At 41.4% G+C, this 20,531-nt stretch overlaps 2 protein-coding genes across 6 annotated transcripts in view; one reads left to right on the top strand and one right to left on the bottom strand.

Moving 5' to 3' along the window:
- Positions 1-1,899, bottom strand: part of slc39a11 (solute carrier family 39, member 11) — a 168,934-nt gene extending 167,035 nt beyond the window's left edge. For 3 of the 4 annotated variants that reach the window (XM_039787897.1, XM_039787900.1, XM_039787899.1), the window contains exon 1: positions 1,830-1,899. The gene's annotated coding sequence lies outside the window, so the exon portion shown is untranslated. Of the gene's footprint in view, positions 1-1,777 lie in introns of all 4 variants that reach the window. The other variant, XM_039787898.1, reaches the window with a different exon arrangement.
- Positions 1,900-8,363: 6,464 nt separating this feature from the next.
- On the top strand, positions 8,364-11,537 carry LOC120550922 (somatostatin receptor type 2). Of its 2 annotated transcripts, none has more exons than XM_039787895.1 (2): positions 8,364-8,766; positions 10,113-11,537. In XM_039787895.1, the coding sequence occupies exon 2, from the start codon at positions 10,140-10,142 to the stop codon at positions 11,160-11,162; it is 1,023 nt and encodes a 340-aa protein (XP_039643829.1). In that variant the 5' UTR covers positions 8,364-8,766; positions 10,113-10,139; the 3' UTR covers positions 11,163-11,537. The 2 variants fall into 2 exon arrangements, with proteins under 2 accessions (XP_039643829.1, XP_039643828.1); XM_039787894.1 differs by having other exon boundaries at positions 8,364-8,814.
- The last annotated feature ends 8,994 nt before the right edge of the window (positions 11,538-20,531 follow it).

Genomic DNA, 20,531 nt, shown 5'->3' with positions numbered 1-20,531 from the left:
AAGAATGACAAGAGAACAAAACAGAATCCACAACCTTAATGTGTGCCTTTCCACCCTCACATTACTAGTCTGACACTAACACCCGCTGTGTTTGTTTAAGCACACAACTAAATAAATCAACAGAGTCAAAATCCTGTTTGCTCAGGACGTGAGTATCCGGGAATTCGAGTTGTAATTGGTGTAGCCAAACCTGTTGAGGGTCGGCCCATCACTTTTCAATTAGAAGATGATATAGTACAGCCTAAATCATGTTGATGATTTATGTTTCTCACACAACACATGCAATGTACCGTAGGTGTTGTGAATACTAGGGATGTGACTTAGTCATTGATACTGCAAAACACTCACACTTTTTTAAGTGGCAGTTTTACATTCATGCTAATTAACGTAAGCTCTACAATGTGTTTATTTGGAGGTACAGATGAGTTTGCATTAAAGGTCCCATGGCATGAAAATTTCACGTTATGAGGTTTTTTAACATTAATATGAGTTCCCCCAGCCTGCCTATGGTCCCCCAGTGGCTAGAAATGGCGATAGGTGTAAACCGAGCCCTGGGTATCCTGCTCTGCCTTTGAGAAAATGAAAGCTCAGATGGGCCGATCCGGAATCTTCTCCTTATGAGGTCATAAGGAGCAAGGTTACCTCCCCTTTCTCTGCTTTGCCCGCACAGAGAATTTGGCCCACCCATGAGAGAGAAGCATCATGGCTTTCAAACGAGCAAAGTGGCAGTTGGTCAAGGCCACACCCCCACCCTCCACAATTTTGGGAAAGAGACTTCAGATACAGTATTAGGGGACCACTAAGGTCTATATAAAAGCATCCAAAAAGCACCATGTCATGGGACCTTTAAGGAAAGTGTTATAGTGCAATAGTGTAACAGTAGCACAAGAAGATAAGCGTCAAAGTCATGGCATGTCAGCACTATTAAGTTTGCTAACATTAGCCACGATGAGCTTGTCTTATGGACCTTTTTCACAGCAGACATTTTTGACTTGTCATAGTAGGAGAAGCACAGCTGAAATTGATAACCTTAACGATGGCTCAATTCCATCAAGTGTCCCAGTAAGCTATTTCAGTGAGTCAGCATGCACAATACCAGGGCCTCTCCTAAGTGGAACGCAGCCATCATTAATGGTTATGAATACACCTGTGATTTTATCACAGGTGTATGTCATAATGACATACATGAGTGTAGGTCATATCATTTCTATAACAGGTCAACATGTCTGCCGTGAAAAAAGGTCCATTTCTGCTTTCAAAAGTTACAACTTTAAAAAGTAGTTGAACTTGCAACTTCTCACATTCATATGCAATAAATAAACATGTGTGTATGTAAGCTGCAGGAACTGCTTTCATGTATTCAACGAATTTTCATGAGCACATACATAAAAAAAACATGCAATGGGAATATTTACCACACGGTTGCTAGCAGGGAAAGCTGCTTTAATGTACTGTATTGACGGCTGACAACTCAATATGGTAAATATGACTTACTAATGTACATATTCATTTCATAAAAGCGCAATACGTGTTCAATGGCAAGTTACCACTGCTCTGTGTGGTATAACTGGTCTTCGTGTGACTGAGTTACAAACAGAGACATACAGTTCCTAACGTACAGGTAACTGACGTGTGTCTAACCTGTAAATGAGAGCCAACCGGCTAATATAAAATGTTTGCTCGCCTAATATTATAAAAAACGCTGTTATATTTCACTCAAACTCTATTTGCGGTATTACGAAACAACATGCATTCATTCGGCAAGTTTTAGTTTTACCTTTAGCTTATGTTATCGGTTAATTTGTTGCATTAGTACCAGGTTTACTCACTTCTTTCCAGTGGCACCACGACTCTTCTGTATTTACTTCCTACTTCCCGGTACACGTGTCTATGACAGTTTAAGACACGCCTATGCTCGCAGCCGATTGGCCAATCACTTTGACAGCAGTGATAGCAGTGGGGGCGACTTAATTCATTGAAGATATTATGAAAAAACACCACAGAGGAGTGTGGAAAGCTGTTTTTTTTTACATATAAGAAATATAAAGTACAACAACATTTCACTCACTCGTCTTATCAGGGATTAAATCAAACACATTTCAGTTGGTTAGAACAAAAATGGAATCTGAAATTAGATTTTTTTTTAAACCTGTGATGATCTAATGAGAATACACAGGAGAAAAGGTGGCAAATAAAGACAGCCAAAGGCTACAAGCTGTTTCATATATGCACGCACCACTCTGTCACTCACAGGTCTGTGACAACTACAAGGTGCATGTGTACGTATGGTGTGGTAAGTTTTTTAAAATTAGTTGCATTCTTACTAATTACACTTCGCCACAGTAGTCCTACTGTATACAGGCTAAAAGATAGAATTAGGTCCACCTCGACCAACTACAATGTTAATATGCTACTGACACATTAATAAAGCTGTAATAATTCCTTAATATGGATGGTATAACACTCACAGGGGCATTTGTTTGTCAGCATTGAGTACTTAAGAACATCATCATTGTCAACAATACTTACTATTTTGCTCAAGTAAAATTTTCAATAATGGACTTGTATTAGTGTATTTTAACACTGTGGCAGTACAGGTTTTACTTTAAAGTGCTCATATTATGCTTTTTGGCTTTTCCCCTTTACTTTATTGTGTTATATATCTATTTTGTGCACGTTATAGGTTTACAAAGTGAAAAATCCCAAAGGGACTTACCATCTCCAACAGAAAACACTGTTCACAAACTGCTCCAAACAGCTCTATTGTAGTCCAGCCTTTACTTCTGTGACGAACGTGCGTCACTTTGTAACACACTTTTTAATGCTCGCCTAGCTGCTAGCGTGGCACGCCCTCATACTTTGCTTCTGACTGGCTAGTAGTCCTTACCTAGCTACTGCGCATGTGCAATCGAGTCCCGAGCAGGCCGAATTTTTCTGTCCGAGCCCGGCCCGTGTCCGACAGGTATTAAGAAGTTTCTGTCCGGGCCCTACACAGTTAAAATGTAGGCTACGTTTTTGTGTGGAAAGTCCGCTTTTATTAAGCAACTGTAGGAAGGCATTCGGAAATGTCAACAGATGAGCGCATCAGCGCACACGGGGCAAAAAGCGCACGTTAATAAGCTGTTAAAATGTTCAGTGTGTTAACCTTTCCTGCTTGCTTCGTTTCCGACCGTGGTCAGAAAACCAGGGGGGACTCGTTACCTCCAGGGCCCACGTTATAACATGATTAACGTCAGGGTTAAAGTCCCGTTTCTGGTGAGCAAATGAATGAACTTGGCTTTCAGTCTGGGGTTTATTTCGGACACCGCACACACTGTGTACAAAACTTAAACTTACTCCACCAACTCTGCTCCGGTTGCATACAACACGTCTGCATCCTCTTTCTCTAGCTCTCTTCTGCCCACTTTCCACACACACACACACACACACACACACACACACACACACACACACACACACACACACACACACACACACACACACACACACACACACACGCGCGCACTGAGCTCTCTTACATTTTACCATTTTACAACAAATCCCTTATCGCGCTGATGTGACCGAGCCCGACCCGAACCCGACCATAATTTCTAAATATCTGTCCAAACCCGGCCCGGCCCATCAGGTACCGTCGGGTATCGTCGGGTACCGTCGGGTACCGTCGGGTACCATCGGGACCATCGGGCTCGGTTGGGGTATCCATGCCTTATTGTGCGACTCCCAACAAAGACGGAACAGAAGTGAGATGCCTCACTCTGTAGCTAAAACAGAGAGCTCAACACACAGGGTGAAAAGAGGAGCTGCAGCAATGTGCAATCCAACAATATGGTGTTTTTTGAAAATTAAACCATGTAAACCTATTCTGATATAACCTCTAAATACAATTATGAACCTGAAAATGAGCAGAATATGAACACTTTAATACTTCTCTATGTACAGTATGTGTGTGTGTGTGTGCGTGTGCATGCATGCTGACTTTTTACTGGCTTCTGACGAGGAACAGATTCTGGGATGTTCCTCTTCCAGGTTTGCTGCTCTCTTTCACCTCTCAGTGGTAATTCTTAAGCATGTTGACCTTTGACCCCGCAGCTAGGTCAGCAGTAAGTGATTCCACTCTTCCACTAAGCACTCCATTTCCTGTTTTCCAATACTTTCTACTGAAAGTTTCTACATCATCCACAACTTTAACGTTGCCTGCAAAGCGCTGCTACAATAACTTTGTAACATTGAATGCTTACGTGTAGTAAAAATGGTAGAATCATCCCAACTCGCCATCCAAACACATCCAACATTTTGTCGTGAGTAGTTTTGTACCACAGCAGCCAGATAGGATAGTTTCTTTTAATTTATTTTTTGTCAGGAGGAAAGTTGACCAATACTGTTTTTGAAAAGGTGTTTGTGGAGAAAATCAAATTAGGCGAGCGAATTCGTTCCCATTTGTAAAATCACACCCATGGCTCAGAATGCAACATATCTTAAATATCCATTGGATTAGGATCTTCTATCTTATGCTAACACAACTTCAAAACACCTGCATTGGAAATATCCTACGCTGCGTATTTTCGGGCAGTTTTGCATCATAATAATAGGAATACTCCACCAAAGAAAAAAATCAGCCTAGCCTTTTTATTTATTTACAGTGTCAAAAAGATATTGAGTATTTGTTTTTAATCAGGTGTCTTGCTTTAAAATAATTGCTAAACTCACTAACCAATAGGGAACATGTAAATATGTCCACCTGGATACAATAAATCCATCCACTAATGCATTTAGATTGTGTTATGACAGTCCTATCCATTGTATTAATGAAACACAGATGTTAAAGTGCAGTTGGGACCAACAATCCCTTAACATGTTTACATTTCTGTGTTGCAATTGCAGGAAGCCTGATTTGTATTACTCATGAGTGACTCTGTGTTGCACGAAAACAATGAGATGAAAAATAAGCTGATACCCAGAAACAATAAGCAAGACGTAGAGTTTCCAGATGTCTTCTGTGGCTTCCTCTCACTTTCAGAGTGTGCTGAAAGCATTTGGTGCGGCATGCTATTCCATAATATCTTTGACTTAAAAGGCCTTCTTCTGAAATGATTTTGGCAAATTTGCAGTAACACTGTCTGATTCCCATTTTACTGGAATTATGTTGTTGGATGCAAGCAGTAGGGGCTTTAAATAAAAAAATTATATTATATTTATATATACATATATATATATATATATATATATATATATATATACACACACATATATATATTACACACACAGGAAATACACACAAATGCACATTATAGAGAATTACCTGCAAAACTAGTGACATTCCAATTGGTGCCAATTAAAAAGTGTTAGCACACTAGCACACAAAACTAAGATGGTAAACATGGTAACATTTTTGGCATATTTATGTATAGTGTATATTTATTTAAGTTCTGATAACTTATACGGTCATACTACTAATACTGTCTTATACTGTGTTATTTTGTGCAGAATTGTGTTCTCTTTTGGCAATGTTGGAGGTGGAGATTGTGCACCTTAAAAAGTGTTTCCGGTTGCAATTGCAATAGTTAAATAACTGAATTGTCTTAAGTGTGTTTTTCAAATGTTCTAATGAAGGATTTGTGCAATTGAGCAATATAATCTCTCTTTCACTCGCTCGAAGGGGGTCTTGCCCAGGGTGTAATTCAATGTAGAACCGCCACTGATGGTAAACATCGTGTTCGCATTGTCACTATGAGCATGTTAGCATGCTGATGTTAACATATAGCTCAAAAGCACCAGTGTGCATACAGACACCGTCACAGCTACCATGGCTGTAGACTCGGCTGTAGTATGGTTTACATTTTGAGTTTCATCTCATGCTCATCAGATCTCTACAACACCGAAATGAGCATCTATTTCTGAAGTATGAATGTCTGACAGTGGAAGTAAAGATCCTGTGAGATGGTGAAGAGAAAGGGCAGTCAATGGAGACAAAATAAGACCACTTCTTCACTTCTTCAAAGCTTCTTTTCTGATAAAAAGTACCGTATAGCCTTGGCAATGTGACAGATGTCATCCGTTTGTTTCCACATGGCTCGTCCTTTTTTTTTTGCAGACAGCTCTGCTCTCGTGGATCTGGATGCCATGCAGCGTGTCCATCTGAACACCAGAGTGAAATACTGCCCGTGAAGCACGGAGCTGTCAAAGTCTCCAAATTTAGCACCAGGGAACAGTGTTTGCAGTGATGTTTTTATGGGAGGCTGGGGTTGGGGAGGTGGGGGTGGAGAGGTGGGCTTGTCTTTATGAAGTGCTATAGTCTCCAGGGGGACGTTAAGCCACAACCTAATCAGGAGTTGGGACTACAAAGGCATTTTTTTACCCCCCCGTTAATTGGAACCAGCTAAAGGCAAGAGTGAAGGTATGTGTTGAGATTGTATGTCTTGAGGAAAGGACATGTGATGAATGAGCTCTGAGATAAGGTCTCTGAAATGAGATAAAATCACTGGATAGACGTTGATGGGAGGGATGGGAGGAATTGACTAGGTTTTTTGTACTTACATTTTTATTGAGTTTTTGCAAAAAATATACAACACATAAAAACAATACCATATACCATATTCATACCGATGTAGTTATCATCAGGTATTCATTTAGTTGGTGTAATGTCCCATGTAGTTTATATCCACGACCTTCCATTTCCGGGATGGCTCCGTTGCGGCCAGAAATTCAGCCGTATATATCCATCTTTTCGGCTCTGGTGGATATCTGAGTACTACGGTTAACAGATCTCTGCAGGGTAAATCCAGACAGCTAGCTAGACTATCTGTCCAATCTGAGTTTTCTGTTGCACAACTAAAACAACCTTTGAACGTACACATGCATACCAAAACAAGTTCCTTCTCTAGGCTATTTTTCAGTGGCACCGGGGTTCCGCCCAAGGCGATTGTGATTGGTTTAAAGCCATAGTGCGTAAATTCTGCCTCCCCCATGAGGAATTCCAAGTAACGACAACACAACTGTTGGCGCATCAATACAGCCTTCCATGATTGCGCATCGCCCACCACCTCCACGCAGTTGCTAGTAGCCAAGGAGGACAAAAAAAAAACATGATGGACTCTTCAGAAGAGGTAATAGAGAGCCGAAGTCACGCCCCTTCCGGTGGACCTCATGGGACCTTAATTCGGAAAAAATATGAACGGTAGTGAACGAGGGAGAGATAAATCTTTTTTTGATCCCGTTTGAATTGAGCCATGGATTACACATATGATGTTCGTCAATTTAAAAGATAATTTTTCAGCCAAAGAAAGTCTCAGTTAGCCGTAGGTTTGTTGTAGTACCACTCAGTGAACTACATCTCCCGTCTCACACAACCTACCTCACCTAGCTTGATGCTCAACTTGCTCGCTAGCTAGCTAGCTTAGCTCTGTTCCACAAAACGTTATCTTAACTGCTGTGTTTTATCCAGTCAAGTGTTTTCAGCAGAGAAGCAAAAGAACAAGCGAGATCCTCTGCTCATTAGAGTAACGTTACATCCCCGGGACGATACACACAGACATCGTAGCTTCAGCGAGACGACATCCGCGCGACTTGGAAGTGTGTAGTCTTTCTAATTACGTATTTTCACAGTTTAACAACAAACTGAGCCTTTCTTCGGTTGAAAAATTATAACATAACATCATATTTGTAATCCATGGCTCAATTCAAATGGGATCAAAACATAATAATTATCTCTCCATTGACCCTCGTTCATACTTTTTCGAAAGACAGGTCCCATTGGCCGGAAGTAGAAGGGGCGTGACTTCGGCTCTCTATTATCTTCACTTGAGCTTCTGTGCGCGAAAGTCACCAGACGCCACAATCTTCTGAACATAGCCATGCTGAGAAATCCAAAAAAAAAAAAAAACCCTGGAAAAACAGACTTCTCCATCCTGTCGGGCAGATTTACTCAGTCTAAGGTTGTAATGGTGGGTGGCCCCCCGAGCAAAGAGATAGTGTTATTAGGTCTAGTTGCATGACCCCCCGCTGAACTGTGAAGGAGTGGGAGTGGAGTGAGACAAAATGGATGATGGTGGGGTGTGGGGGTGGGGGGTTGGAGCAAACAGAAGCAGAGGGGAGAGAAAAGAGAGAGCGGGGAGGGAAAAAAAAGTTATGAAAACAAAAGTATTGTAGCAGATGGGGCCAGGGTTTACCTTGGAAACAGCATTAAGGGCAGAGGGACTCAGGGGGGGGTGAACTGAGAAGGGGCGTGAGCCAAGCTGGAGTTTATCACAATCTCTGGAGAGTGATGAACAAGGTGGTGGGGGGGGGGAGGTTACACACACACACACACACACACAGCAGCAGCAGACACACTCCCTGGCTTGCACACTGTTGGAGGAAGAGATATAAAAGGGCTCCCGGGGAGAGAACGAGTGGTCAGGCGAGCGTCCGAGCGGCTGTCCTGCTCATATCCACAACGCTGTGCGTCAGTGAGTGTGTTTACGCATGTGTGTGTGTGTGTGTGTGTGCGTGCATGTGTGTGTGTGTGTGTGTGTGTCTGTGTGTGTGCATGGGTATCAGAGACAAGCGCGCTCCACCGCAAAGGAATTAATTTCGACAGGTTTTTTTTAAAAGATAAAAGGAAAGTAACGACTGACTGGATGGGGGAGAGAGTTGAAGAGTTGCTGATGCCTGGCTGCTCTTGAACCTAAAAAGAAAAACGGGTTTTGATCTTCAGGCTGTTGTTTTATTTTCAGTTGTTTACTCCTCTCCGTCTGAGTACTTTTCACCTTCACCGCGAGGAGCCGAGAGGTGACTGCAGAGGAATTTAAGCAGAAGAAGATTACACTTTACTTGAAGGTATCTACATAAGAGTGACATGACACTGTCATGACACATGAACCCTAACCCTAACTCTACCTCTAACCCTAACTCTACCTCTAACCCTAACTCTACCTCTAACCCTAACTCTACCTCTAACTCTACCTCTAACCCTAACTCTACCTCTAACCCTAACTCTACCTCTAACTCTACCTCTAACCCTAACTCTTAGGGGTGGGAATCACCAAAGGCCTCACGATACGATATCATCCCGATACTTGTGTCACGATACGATATTATTGCAATTTTAAACATGCGATATATTGCAATGTATTACCTTTTTTTCCAACTTCAGATTTTTCCCAATTTAAAATGATGTCCCGAAAGGACAGTTTTGTCAACATCTGTTTTATCTAAAAAGATACATTTCTCTGTTTGTTCATCTCACTTCAATTTTATTGCTGCAAAATCTGTTTGTCAAGCAGACAAACTGACCAACACATATGTCATAAAAGATCAATACTTGGCGTCTGTCTATCGATGCAGTATTGCCATGAAAAATATCGCGATACTATGCTGTATCGATTTTTTCCCCCAACCCTAACCCTAACTCTACCTCTAACCCTAACCCTAACTTGTCATGACAAAAACCGAATCACTAAAAGAAGCGCAACGCGATTATGTGATCGCATAATTCAATGCATAATCATCCAAAGTCCGCGTATTTGTGCGGGGGCCGCATTTTTTCAAATACGCCGCACTTTCGCTGCATAAATTGCCGATTTCCACGCAAAATATGCGGGGCTTGCATGATTTCATAATCCCCGCATTTTCGTTGAAAAAAAGTCACATACTGTATATCTTAGCAGAAAGTCGAAAAATGTTGCGTTTACTTAACACAAGAGCTGCCTTTTTCCCCTGTTGCCATGGGAATGTTATAAAGTGACGTAATTACGTGAACATCATTGAAAAGCAGGGTGTTGGGGGATTTCCTTTTTTTTCTCTTTTTCATCAAACTGCAGTTTTTGCAAGTTCACGCAATTTCATCGCATAAATTTGTATAAATATCCCGAATATTCCATCGCATTTTTTAAGAAAAGGTGCCGCATAATCATGGATTTTTGCCCGCAATAATCACAAAAAACGCATTTTTCTGGAAGGACTGGTTATGTCATAAACGTTTATGACTTGTTTATAATGTTTATGACACGTTCATGACACTGTCATATCACTCTTATGTAGATACCTTCAAGTAAAGTGTAACTGAGTTTTGTCTCCCTTTGAGCTGCCCCTGTTCTGACTCTAATCTGTGGTTTTGTTCTCTTTTTCTGATCAAGTATTTGACGCGCTGGCGGGGGGGCAGAATGGATGCCTCATTTTTAGCAGACGACGACTACAATCAGACCTACGTGGATGAGCATCTTTTCTACGAGGGCAAGATGGACGGCTTTGGCATTGCCATGGCTGTACTCTACTTGGCGGTTTGCATCCTGGGCCTCGCCGGGAACTCCCTCGTCATCGTTGCCGTCTTGAAGTTGGACAAAATGTCGTCGCCCACGACGGTGTACATTTTCAACCTGGCGCTGGCCGACGGACTCTTCATGGTCGGCCTTCCCTTCATCGCGAGCCAGAACTTCCAGAACTACTGGGTGTTTGGCGACGCGGCGTGCAAACTGGTCATGGTGCTGGACGGCATCAACCAGTTCACCAGCGTCTTCTGCCTGACGGCGATGAGCCTCGACCGCTACATGGCTCTGGCCGACCCGCTGCGCTTCGCCCGCTGGAGAACGCCGCGCAGCGCCAAGGTCGTCTCGGCATTCATGTGGCTGTTCTCGCTGCTCACCATCCTCCCGATGGCGCTCAACTTCTCGGCCGACGGAGGCCTGTGCATGCCGTACCTCGTCTCCGAGGCCTGGTGGCTCGGCGTTCTGTCGTACGCCTTCGTCTTGGGGTTTGCGCTGCCGTTCACGGTCATGACGGCGTTCTACGCGGCGCTGCTGCTCACCCTGAGGTCCCAGCGGCTCCGGGCGACGACGCCGCCCAACCACGAGAGCCAGCGGCTGGAGCGGCAGGTGACCAAAATGGTGGTGGCGGTGGTGGTGGTGTTTGGGATTTGCTGGCTGCCGTTTTACACGTTGAACTTCTACTCTCTGTATCAAACCGGCCTGGTGCTGAGCTTCACCAGGGCTTTCGATTTCGTGGTGCTGCTGTCGTACTCTTGGAGCTGCGCCAACCCCATCCTCTACGCCTGCCTCTCCGACACCTTCAGGAGGCACTTCCGCACACTCGTCTGCCCCGCCGCCAATTCGCCTCCCAGCATGCACTGCAACACTGAACGGTATGACTTAAGTGACACATGTGTGCGGGATGTGACCATTCTGGCATAGAGACATACATAAAATACATAAACATAAAAAAACCTGACTCTATATTTTCCTCAATGGCCTGTCACGATGCACCGCATGATACTTTTTACCTGCTCGCCACTTATTTACTCATTTGATGTTTGTAGATATGTGATACATATACATTGGAAGGGATTGAAGTAGGATTGGGCATCGAGAACCGATTCCTACTTGGAATCGTTTCAAAAATTACGATTCCAGTAGAATCGTTTCTGTATTGGAATCGTTTAGAGGATTTGGTTTCAAATCCGATCATCGCTTCCCAATTTCATATGTGCGAGTTGTGGTTTCCCGAAGCGGCCAGGCGCTTGTTGTTGGCACCGTCAGACACCGCCTACCAAGAGCCTGGGTCGGTCCGAGGTTTCTTCCTAAAAGGGAGTTTTTCCTCGCCACTGTCGCACTATGCTTGCTCTTGGGGGAATTACTGGAATTGTTGGGACTTTATAAATTATAGCGTGTGGTCTAGACCTACTCTGTCTTTAAAGTGTCTCGAGATAACTCTTGTTATGATTTGATACTATAAATAAAATTGAATTGGATTGAATTGTGTTGCAGCCTTGGACCACATTATGCAGCGCTCTAATGTGGCTTTATTTTACATTGAAAAAGCCCTGTAAAACTTCAAACCACCATTGAATCAAAATAAAACTTTCCTCTTATTTGTGAAAATAGGCATGTGACCCATTTCAACTCCACCCCTCAAAGAATCGGAATCGAGAATCGATAAGAACCGGAATCGAGAATCGATAAGAACTGGAATCGTAAGGAAGAATCGGAATTGGAATCACAATTGTTAAAATCCAAACGATGCCCAACCCTAGATTGAAGTTGTACATGTTTATTTTTTTTTGATTTTCTTGTCCTTGTTATACTGAATTATAGGGAATTGTGTTAATCACTGTCTGAAACGTATGTCCGACCAGGTGTCTGTTAAAATGTTGAGAGATTTTTACGCTTGGGTTGATCACACAGTTCACTGTCTGAGTACTGCCCCTGAGTCTTTCTGCCCGGCTGAAAAATGTTCCCTCTTCTCAGAGTTTCTTTCACAGAATAGCCAAAAAGGTACAAAAAAAAATAAAACAATGCTCAAACAGCATCAGTGGTGGAATGTAACTAAGTACATTTACTCAAGTACTGTACTTAAGTACAAATATGAGATACTTGTACTTTACTTACGTCTTTTCTTTTCATGCCACTTTATCCTTCTACATTTCAGAGAGAAATATTGTACTTTTTACTCTGCTACATTAATTGGCCAGCTTTAGTGACTTGTTACTTTACAAATTAAGATTTTTGCACACAAAACACATGTAGTTTATGAAATATGATGTTTTATTATAAAATAAACTACCCAACGATGTATAGGGCTACAAGTATAGCTAAAAAGAATTAGTCGATAAAACACTCAGTTGATTGACAGAACTGTTTGGATCGTTTCCAGTTTCTAAAATGTAAGGATTTTTATAGTACTTCTACTTATGATACTTTAAGTACATGTTCCTGATGATACTTACATATTTTCAACGCAGGACTTTTATTTGTAACAGAGTTTTTTTTTTTTTTTACAGTGTGGTATTAGTACTTATACTAAAGTAAAGGATCTAAATACTTCCTCCACCCCTGAACAGCACAATTCAATTTGACCTTCCATAACACAAATCCCCCTGTCTTGCCGGTGCACGCCTGTTGTATAATTTGTCTTCTAACAACTCAGTCGGCTGAGGCACCCCCCCTCCACTGTATCTCCTGTTTCGACAGAACTAATAGACCGAAGCACAAGAGAGATGAAGTGTGGATGGGTGGAGTGTAAACAGAATAACATGAGACACATGCCTGTGGCCAAACACTGGCACAAGGACACGCTCAGACAGCTGCCAGACTCCCACAGCTGCACTGTGTCCTGTAGTGGCTTCAGGTGTGGGAGACCATCCGACCATTGTGTTTCTGCCTGGGTGGCAGAGGTGGAACTTAGTACATTTACTCAAGTACTGTACTGTGTTAAATGTGCCCTGCCACACAAAACCGTTTTTACTTGTATTTTTTTAAATCTGTTAGGTCCATATGTGTTTGTGTTATGTTGTGAATATGAAAATGAACTGCTACCTCCTCTGTCAGCTCTAGCCACTGAAAAGAAATAAGTTGAGAAATCAGGCCAATTACAAAAGCTGGTCAGCCTGACATCATGTTGCCTGAGCTCATTACTATTCATGAGCTCGCCCAGTTGCGCTGAGTAAAGGATGCTGATAGCCAGGCTCTCATTGGCTAGCTGTTGCCAATCAGAGTCAAGCAGCTTAGCTCGTTGAATATTAACAAGAACTGGCACAAATCGAGCTGAGTCTTCCTGCAGGCTTTCTATACCACGCTAGAATGGCTTGAAACAAAGTAGCCAAGGCATTTCTTTTCCACAAAAAATATTACAGAGTCCACGGTCGAACTTCAGACATTACCACAAAGTAATGAAATACGTGTGGCAGGGCACCTTTAAGTACACATGTTAAGTACTTTTACTTTATTTTAGTCTTTTCTTTTCATGCCACTTTCTACTTCTACTCCGCCACATTTCAGAGGGAAATGTTGTATTTTTTACTCCACTACATTAATCTGACAGCTTTAGATACATTTACTTTACAAATGAAGATTTTTGCACTCAAACACACATGTAGTTTATAAAACACAATGTTTGATTACAAATTAAATTACACAAAAATAGAATGGCTTACACGTACAGCAAAAAAAGATAGCCGATTAAACACTTAGTTGAGTGTCAGAACTGTTTGGATCCTTTCCGGTTTCTAAAATGTGAGGATTTTTCTGCATTGAGTACTTTTACTTCTAAGTTACAAGTAAGTCTATTTTCCACATACACATGCCTTCCACATACTGTACATCCACAAACATACTTTTACTTAAGTATACATTTTCAATGCAGGGCTTTTACTTGTAACAGAGTATTTTTACAGTGTGGTGTTAGTACTTTTTACTTAAGTAAAGGAGGTGAATACTTCTTCCACCTGCACCTTCTCCTTGTGTTACACAGGCGTACTGTGCTATTCAGCTTGAGCCTGAATTGCTTAAGAGGATTTCTAAAAGATGCTTTCAAGGAAAGTAGAACACATTTAACAAAACATTTGCTCTTAAAAATGGATTGTGGCACTCCAGCTAAAAGCCTTATGTCTTTAAAAAATGTCACCAGTTGAGACACTTTAAAAAGCAGTCTTGGGCTTTAGCTTTTGACGCACAGTAATCCAACGTGATGGAAAGGCTTTCAGTCACAAAGAGGAATGTAATCCATCAACTTCAGCGAAAACTTGAATTGCACCTGAATTGAAGTTATGATTTTCATAAAATAGCAGTTACATGTTTCTTAGGGATGTGGCTTTGGCTTTAAGACCCCTTTCTCCTTGGAATTACCATGCATCCTGGATGATTTGAAGTGCTCATATTATGCTTTTTGGCTTTTTTCTCTTTGGCTTTATTGTGTTACAGTATATATCTTTTTTGTGCATGTTATAGGTTTACAAAGTGAAAAAAGCCCAAAGTCCACCCCAAAGGGACTTACCATCTCCAACAGAAAACTCTGTTCCCAAACTGCTCCAAACAGCTCTATTGTAGTCCAGCCTTTACTTCAGAGACAAACGTGGTCACTTTGTAACACACGTTATAATGCTCGCCTAGCTGCTAGCGTGGCACGCCCTCACACTCTGCTTCTGATTGGCTAGTAGTCCTTACCTAGCTACTGAGCATGTGCGACCCCCAACAAAGATGGAACAGAAGTGAGATGTCTCACTCTGTAGCTAAAACAGAGAGCTCAACACACAGGGTGAAAAGAGGAGCCGCAGCAATGTGCAGTACAACAAAAATATGGAGTTTTAATTTTTTATTTGACCAAGTAAACCTATTCTGATATAACCTCTAAATACAATTATGAACCTGAAAATGAACATAATATGAGCACTTTAAATAACAGTGATCACATAAAAATCTGGTATGAAACACACACACACACACGCACACACACGCACACACACCACACATTATACACACACACACACACACACACACACACACACACACACACACACACACACACACACACACACACACACAAAATAGATCCAATCACAGCATTTCATCAATCAACAAACAGGAGATACGTTGACAGAGATATGTTTGTGCACACAGATGCAAAGATGAGTAGACACAAAAACAGGCATATCGTATACAAACACCCTTGTCAAAACCGGATTTTCAGAACAGATGTTGTGTGCGTGACAATCTGTATATTGTTGAAAGAAACATAAACGCGTTATAGTGTGTATCAGTGATGTGTGTCATTTTAATCCATTCGCGCCGCATCTAAAACACACAAAAACACATTTTTTCATTGAGTTTATTGAGTTTTATTGAGGCTGTTGATCAAGACACGGGACTGGGATTTCACTTACATGTATTAATCATATAGTCACTCTGTGTATGAGCATTTCTCACATTGCTGTTGCTATATTGACTGTAAATAAACATAGCTGCTTGTGTTTCATTTGTTTCTGTTATTATATTCCAGTGCAAAGTATGGAGTGAACCCCACATACATCTGTGTTACGTACTCTGTTTTCTTGCGTAGATGCAAGGAAATGCTTTGAAAATATTCATAAACAAGTGTTGGGAAATACCACTATGATTCTTTACCAATTTCTGGCCACAGTGTCGCTCTTGAAGTCACAGCAGTGGTGGCAAGTTACTCAAATACAAACTCTGTGGTACTCAGACATTGAGTATTTCTATTTTGTGATACTTCTGGTCCACTACATTTTGTGATACTTCTATTCCATTACATTGCAGAGGGAAATATTGCCCTTTTTCCTCAGTATATTGTTGGACATCCATAGTTACAGTTACAGATTAAGATTTAACATAAAAAAACAAAACATAGCAGTGAAAAGGGCAGTAGCTAAGTATGTTTACTCAAGTTTACACAACTACTAATCTAACTACTAATCTAAAAAATAACATTCACGATAAAATGTCAGTCACAGGGGTTGTTTTTCCTGCAGGGCGAGTACTTTACTGTCAATACTTTCGGTCTGTTTTGATGATGATACTTATGTACTTTAAAGGAACACTTATTGGGACTTTGTCTTATTCACCCCCAGAGTCCATACATACCCTTCTCATCTCCGTGCGTGTTGTAACTCAGTCTGACGCCCCCCAGCGCTAGCTAAGCCCAGCACGGATCCTGAAGGTAATCGGTTCCATCTAGCCTACTGCTCCCAATAAGTGACAAAATAACGCCAACATTTTCCTGGCGAAGGAAAGAAAGGCGAAGCATTGGTACTCTCTGCTCGGGGCTTCTCAGGTGCTGCTAGCATATCATTCCGCCCAAGTAGCAGAAGTAGCACTGCTTCGCCTTTCTGAGAATATAGTTCCCAGTTTATATATGGTTAGAACATGTAAATAGGAAAATGTTGGCTTTTATTTTTATCTATCGATTGAAGACGTCGGACAGAGTTACAACACGCACGGAGATGAGAAGGGTATGTATGGCCTCATCTAACTCTGGGGGATACGGGGAATAAGACAAAGTCCCAATAAGTCGGCGTGTTCCTTTATGTAGATAGGCCTATTTGAATGCAGGACTTTAACTTTAACAGAGTCTTTCCACATTATTGTATTGTAGGCCTACTTTTACTCAAGCAAAGACTCTTAGTACGTGTTCCACCACTATATGGAGGATCTATTTGAAAAATAGCAGGTTGGTAAAATACTGAAATTGTCTGGGGAATCTAATGATTTCCCATACACCACGCTCTGCTTCCATGAGATGAAGAAGCAAACTGAGCGTCTTCTGGAGCGTCTTCTTTTCCTGATGGGCATCCTGTGAACTGGAAAGACTGTAAATGTAATGCCTGCTTGTTGAAACCCTCTTGTGTCTTCCGGCTAGCTAATAAACCCCACATCTCCGGGGAGTTTTAACCACGCTCATGTGCAAACCGTACAGAAGAATTTGACAGACAGTAAGAGGGAACCGAGTTCAGTGTCAGCCCAAAGGGGGATTTTGCTGCACAGCTAGAATATATAGAATTTTAAAACAGTTTTGACATGAAGTCATAGGGCCTAATTAGATACGTATGGTGTCATTTCAAGTTTTAATACGCGCACAGGAGTTTTAAAAAAATCTTTTTAGCATCTACACTGAACAAAATTATAAACGCAACACTTTTGTTTTATGCCCCCATTTTTCATGAGCTGAACTCAAAGATCTAAGACTTTTTCTATGTACACAAAAAACAAAAACCAGTCAGTATCTGGTGTTATGGTTAGGGTTAAAAAATATTAATATTAAATATATATATATATATATATATATTTCTCTTTATCAGGTTTTAAGTGATAATTTCACCTTGGAACCTGCTTACACTGTTACTACATACTCTTCTTTTATAAAAAAATAAAATATATTCATATGAAATAACTAATCCATAACATACATACTCTAATTTGCCTGAGAAATGATGGAATCTGGGTTTGAATTTGTCCCAGGAGTTGTTTGCATTGATTAAGCATCAAATACAGTGCAAAATGTTCCTAAAAAAAAGAAATCACAATTAGCTTTTTGTGTGTTATATCACCTGCCTCAAAAGCTGTTTGAATTTGTCCCAGGAGTTGTTTGCATTGATTAAGCATCAAATACAGTGCAAAATGTTCCTAAAAAAAAGAAATCACAATTAGCTGTTTTGTGTGTTATATCCAACCTGCCTCAAAAGCTGTTTAAAAAAAAAAAAAAAAAAAAAACTTGATTGAAGAGGTGTTCAGGTTTATCTGGGGGTGTTATTGAGTTCTTGGTAAAGTAATCTGTCTGTGAGCATTGACGTAGCATGGAGGCAGAGTGAGGTGGTGGAGTTCAGGAAAGGGAGACTTTAGGGCATGTGTACTATACTGTGGCGTAACCCCCTTTTTGTCAAACGTGTGACTTGGTCTTAGGTATTATGTTTTCCATTAGGAAGATATCTGTGATTAACCCTTTAGTGGTTTCATTCAAATTTTCTTTAGGCCCTAATAGCAAAAAACAATGATTCATTTTTCAACTGACCAGCTATTTCTTTAATGAGGAGCCTCACTAATCATTTTGTTAATTACGTAGTTTTACATTTTTGTAACTAGATCAGACTTGCTCATCTGTGTTATGGTGAAACAGTGCTGCAGTTCTTTGGCTAATGTATCTGTCGGTATACATCAGCGGGCAGGCAGCATATATCTGTGCTACCTGCACGATCCGTTATGCGCGTAAATATATGCGCATAAATACATAGAAGAAAACGTGATGGTTTCCCTACACTATTAGTAAAAAAAAACACTTGACGGCCAGGAGGCACAACTGGCAGCATATTTTTGTAGGCTACATTTTATGTTATTCATTATGCAGTTAACGGCGGGTCTGTTTTATAAAGATATTTCAATTAAGTACTTATTGTCACTGATCCAAAACCGCATATTGGCGTCCGTGCACTACGCCTTGGCGACATTGCTATTTTTGTGACATGTAGTGCGGGGATGTTGGGATGTTTTTAAATGTAGCTTACGCTATGCATTACGAGGTGTTTACGTGGTGGCCAATCCAAAATAATAAAGGAGTTCTTACATGTTACATGAACACACACATGAACACACATGGGGCCAATCGGAAGGTTGGTGGTTCGATCCCTGGCCCTGCAGTTCCATGCCGAAGTGTCCTTGGGCAAGACACTGATCCCAGAGTTGCCCCCGATGCTGTGCATTGGAGTGTAAATGTGTGTGAATGTTTATCTGATGAGCAGGTGGCACCTTGTACGGCAGCCTCGGCTACAGTGTATGAATGTGTGTGAATGGTTCCTGTACTATGTTAAAGCGCTTTGAGTAGTCGTTAAGACTAGAAAAGCACTATATAAAAAAAGTCCATTTACACCATTTTGGTTACATGTGGAATGAAATCTGAGTCTTTCTGTCACTGCAAACCTTCAGTTTCCTCCACACTCCCCTTTGCAAGCGTTGTGAAATGAATGAAATTCCCACGGCGCAAAGATGCGCAAGCGTTGGAACAGATCATGCAGTGTCGTAAACAGGATTATCATCTGCGAATGCGCGAACATTTTGTGCACGCGCGTGACGGATCGTGCAGGCAGCACAGATCGTGTACCCACAGTATCCTCTTGTGATCATTTATGAACAAGCCGTTCTATGGGACGCACTGACAGGGCATGGCAGCCGCTCGACTGCTGTGCTATAAAATGACGTAGTATGACAACGGTAAGGAGTAGTATTAAAACAAGGAGAATGGGGTTTGTGTCCATTATTTTCCCGCATGTCACTTAAACGTTAAACAGGGGTGGGGCTAGAAGGGGGACACAGGGTAACACACGGTGGCTACCTTCCCTGAAATAGGATTGGTCCCCCCTGGTGCCCGTACCTTTAATCCACTGGGCTAGAGTGCTGTCAATCTGACAGTTGTGATTTTCATTGGATCAGAGTCCTGTCACTTGGCTGCCTGTTCTGCCAATCTTCCTAGTCCTTGTCACACAACCCAGTGTCACAGCAGTTCGTGAAATGGTCACGTTTTTAATCTATTGATTCGTGTATACGGACACGTTTATCTAGTTTTTTCCGTGGTGGTCAGCACGTTTTTTTAAACTATTGTATTTCAATGGGAAGCATCTTTTGTGATCACAGCACGACTACGGTAGCGAGTAGAATGAAATGCCGAAAATCCGCGCAGGGAGGTTGGTGGATGGGTCAAACAACACAGGACTTTCACCCCGGAGACCCACTCTTTTCCTAAACCCAACCTCCGTATAGATGCTTCCCATTACGTGCTGACCACTACGGAAAAAAAACGAGATAAACGTGTCAGTGTACACAAATCAATAGATTAAAAATGACGTGACCATTTCACGATCTGCCGTGAGACCGTGTTGTGTCACATGACCAATTCATGTTTTCATGATGACTGTCCAAATTTCTGATACCATGGAACCGACACTGGAATTTTGTGGAAGACTGAGCCTATAGTATAGAAAATGTCTATTGTATTCAGATACAATTTGTTAAAAATGAAAACAAGTGAAATTAATTGATGTGATGTTTTATTTAGCATAATTACATTGTGTCCTATCCAATATTTCCTTTATTCCTAGCAGATTTTCTATGCTGTATTCTGATAAAATGCCCCCCAGACCTAAAAATGAAGAAGTGAGGTTTTCTTGTCTTATTTAGTGTTTTTTTTCCCCCATATATACTGCATGACACAAAATAGAATCAGCTTTTTAATGCTTTAAAAACAACCAGCTGTAGTGACAAAAACAGGAAATAACAGGCAAAACC

Source organism: Perca fluviatilis, chromosome 21 (assembly GCF_010015445.1).
Source record: "Perca fluviatilis chromosome 21, GENO_Pfluv_1.0, whole genome shotgun sequence".
Lineage (NCBI taxonomy): Eukaryota > Metazoa > Chordata > Actinopteri > Perciformes > Percidae > Perca > Perca fluviatilis.
Note: the sequence above shows the minus strand (reverse complement) of the source record. Positions and strands in the feature narration are given on the sequence as shown.

Bases quoted from the DNA above. Each gene is read 5' to 3' on its own strand.
- LOC120550922 (XM_039787895.1), top strand. From the start codon at position 10,140: ATGGATGCCTCATTTTTAGCAGACGACGACTACAATCAGACCTACGTG.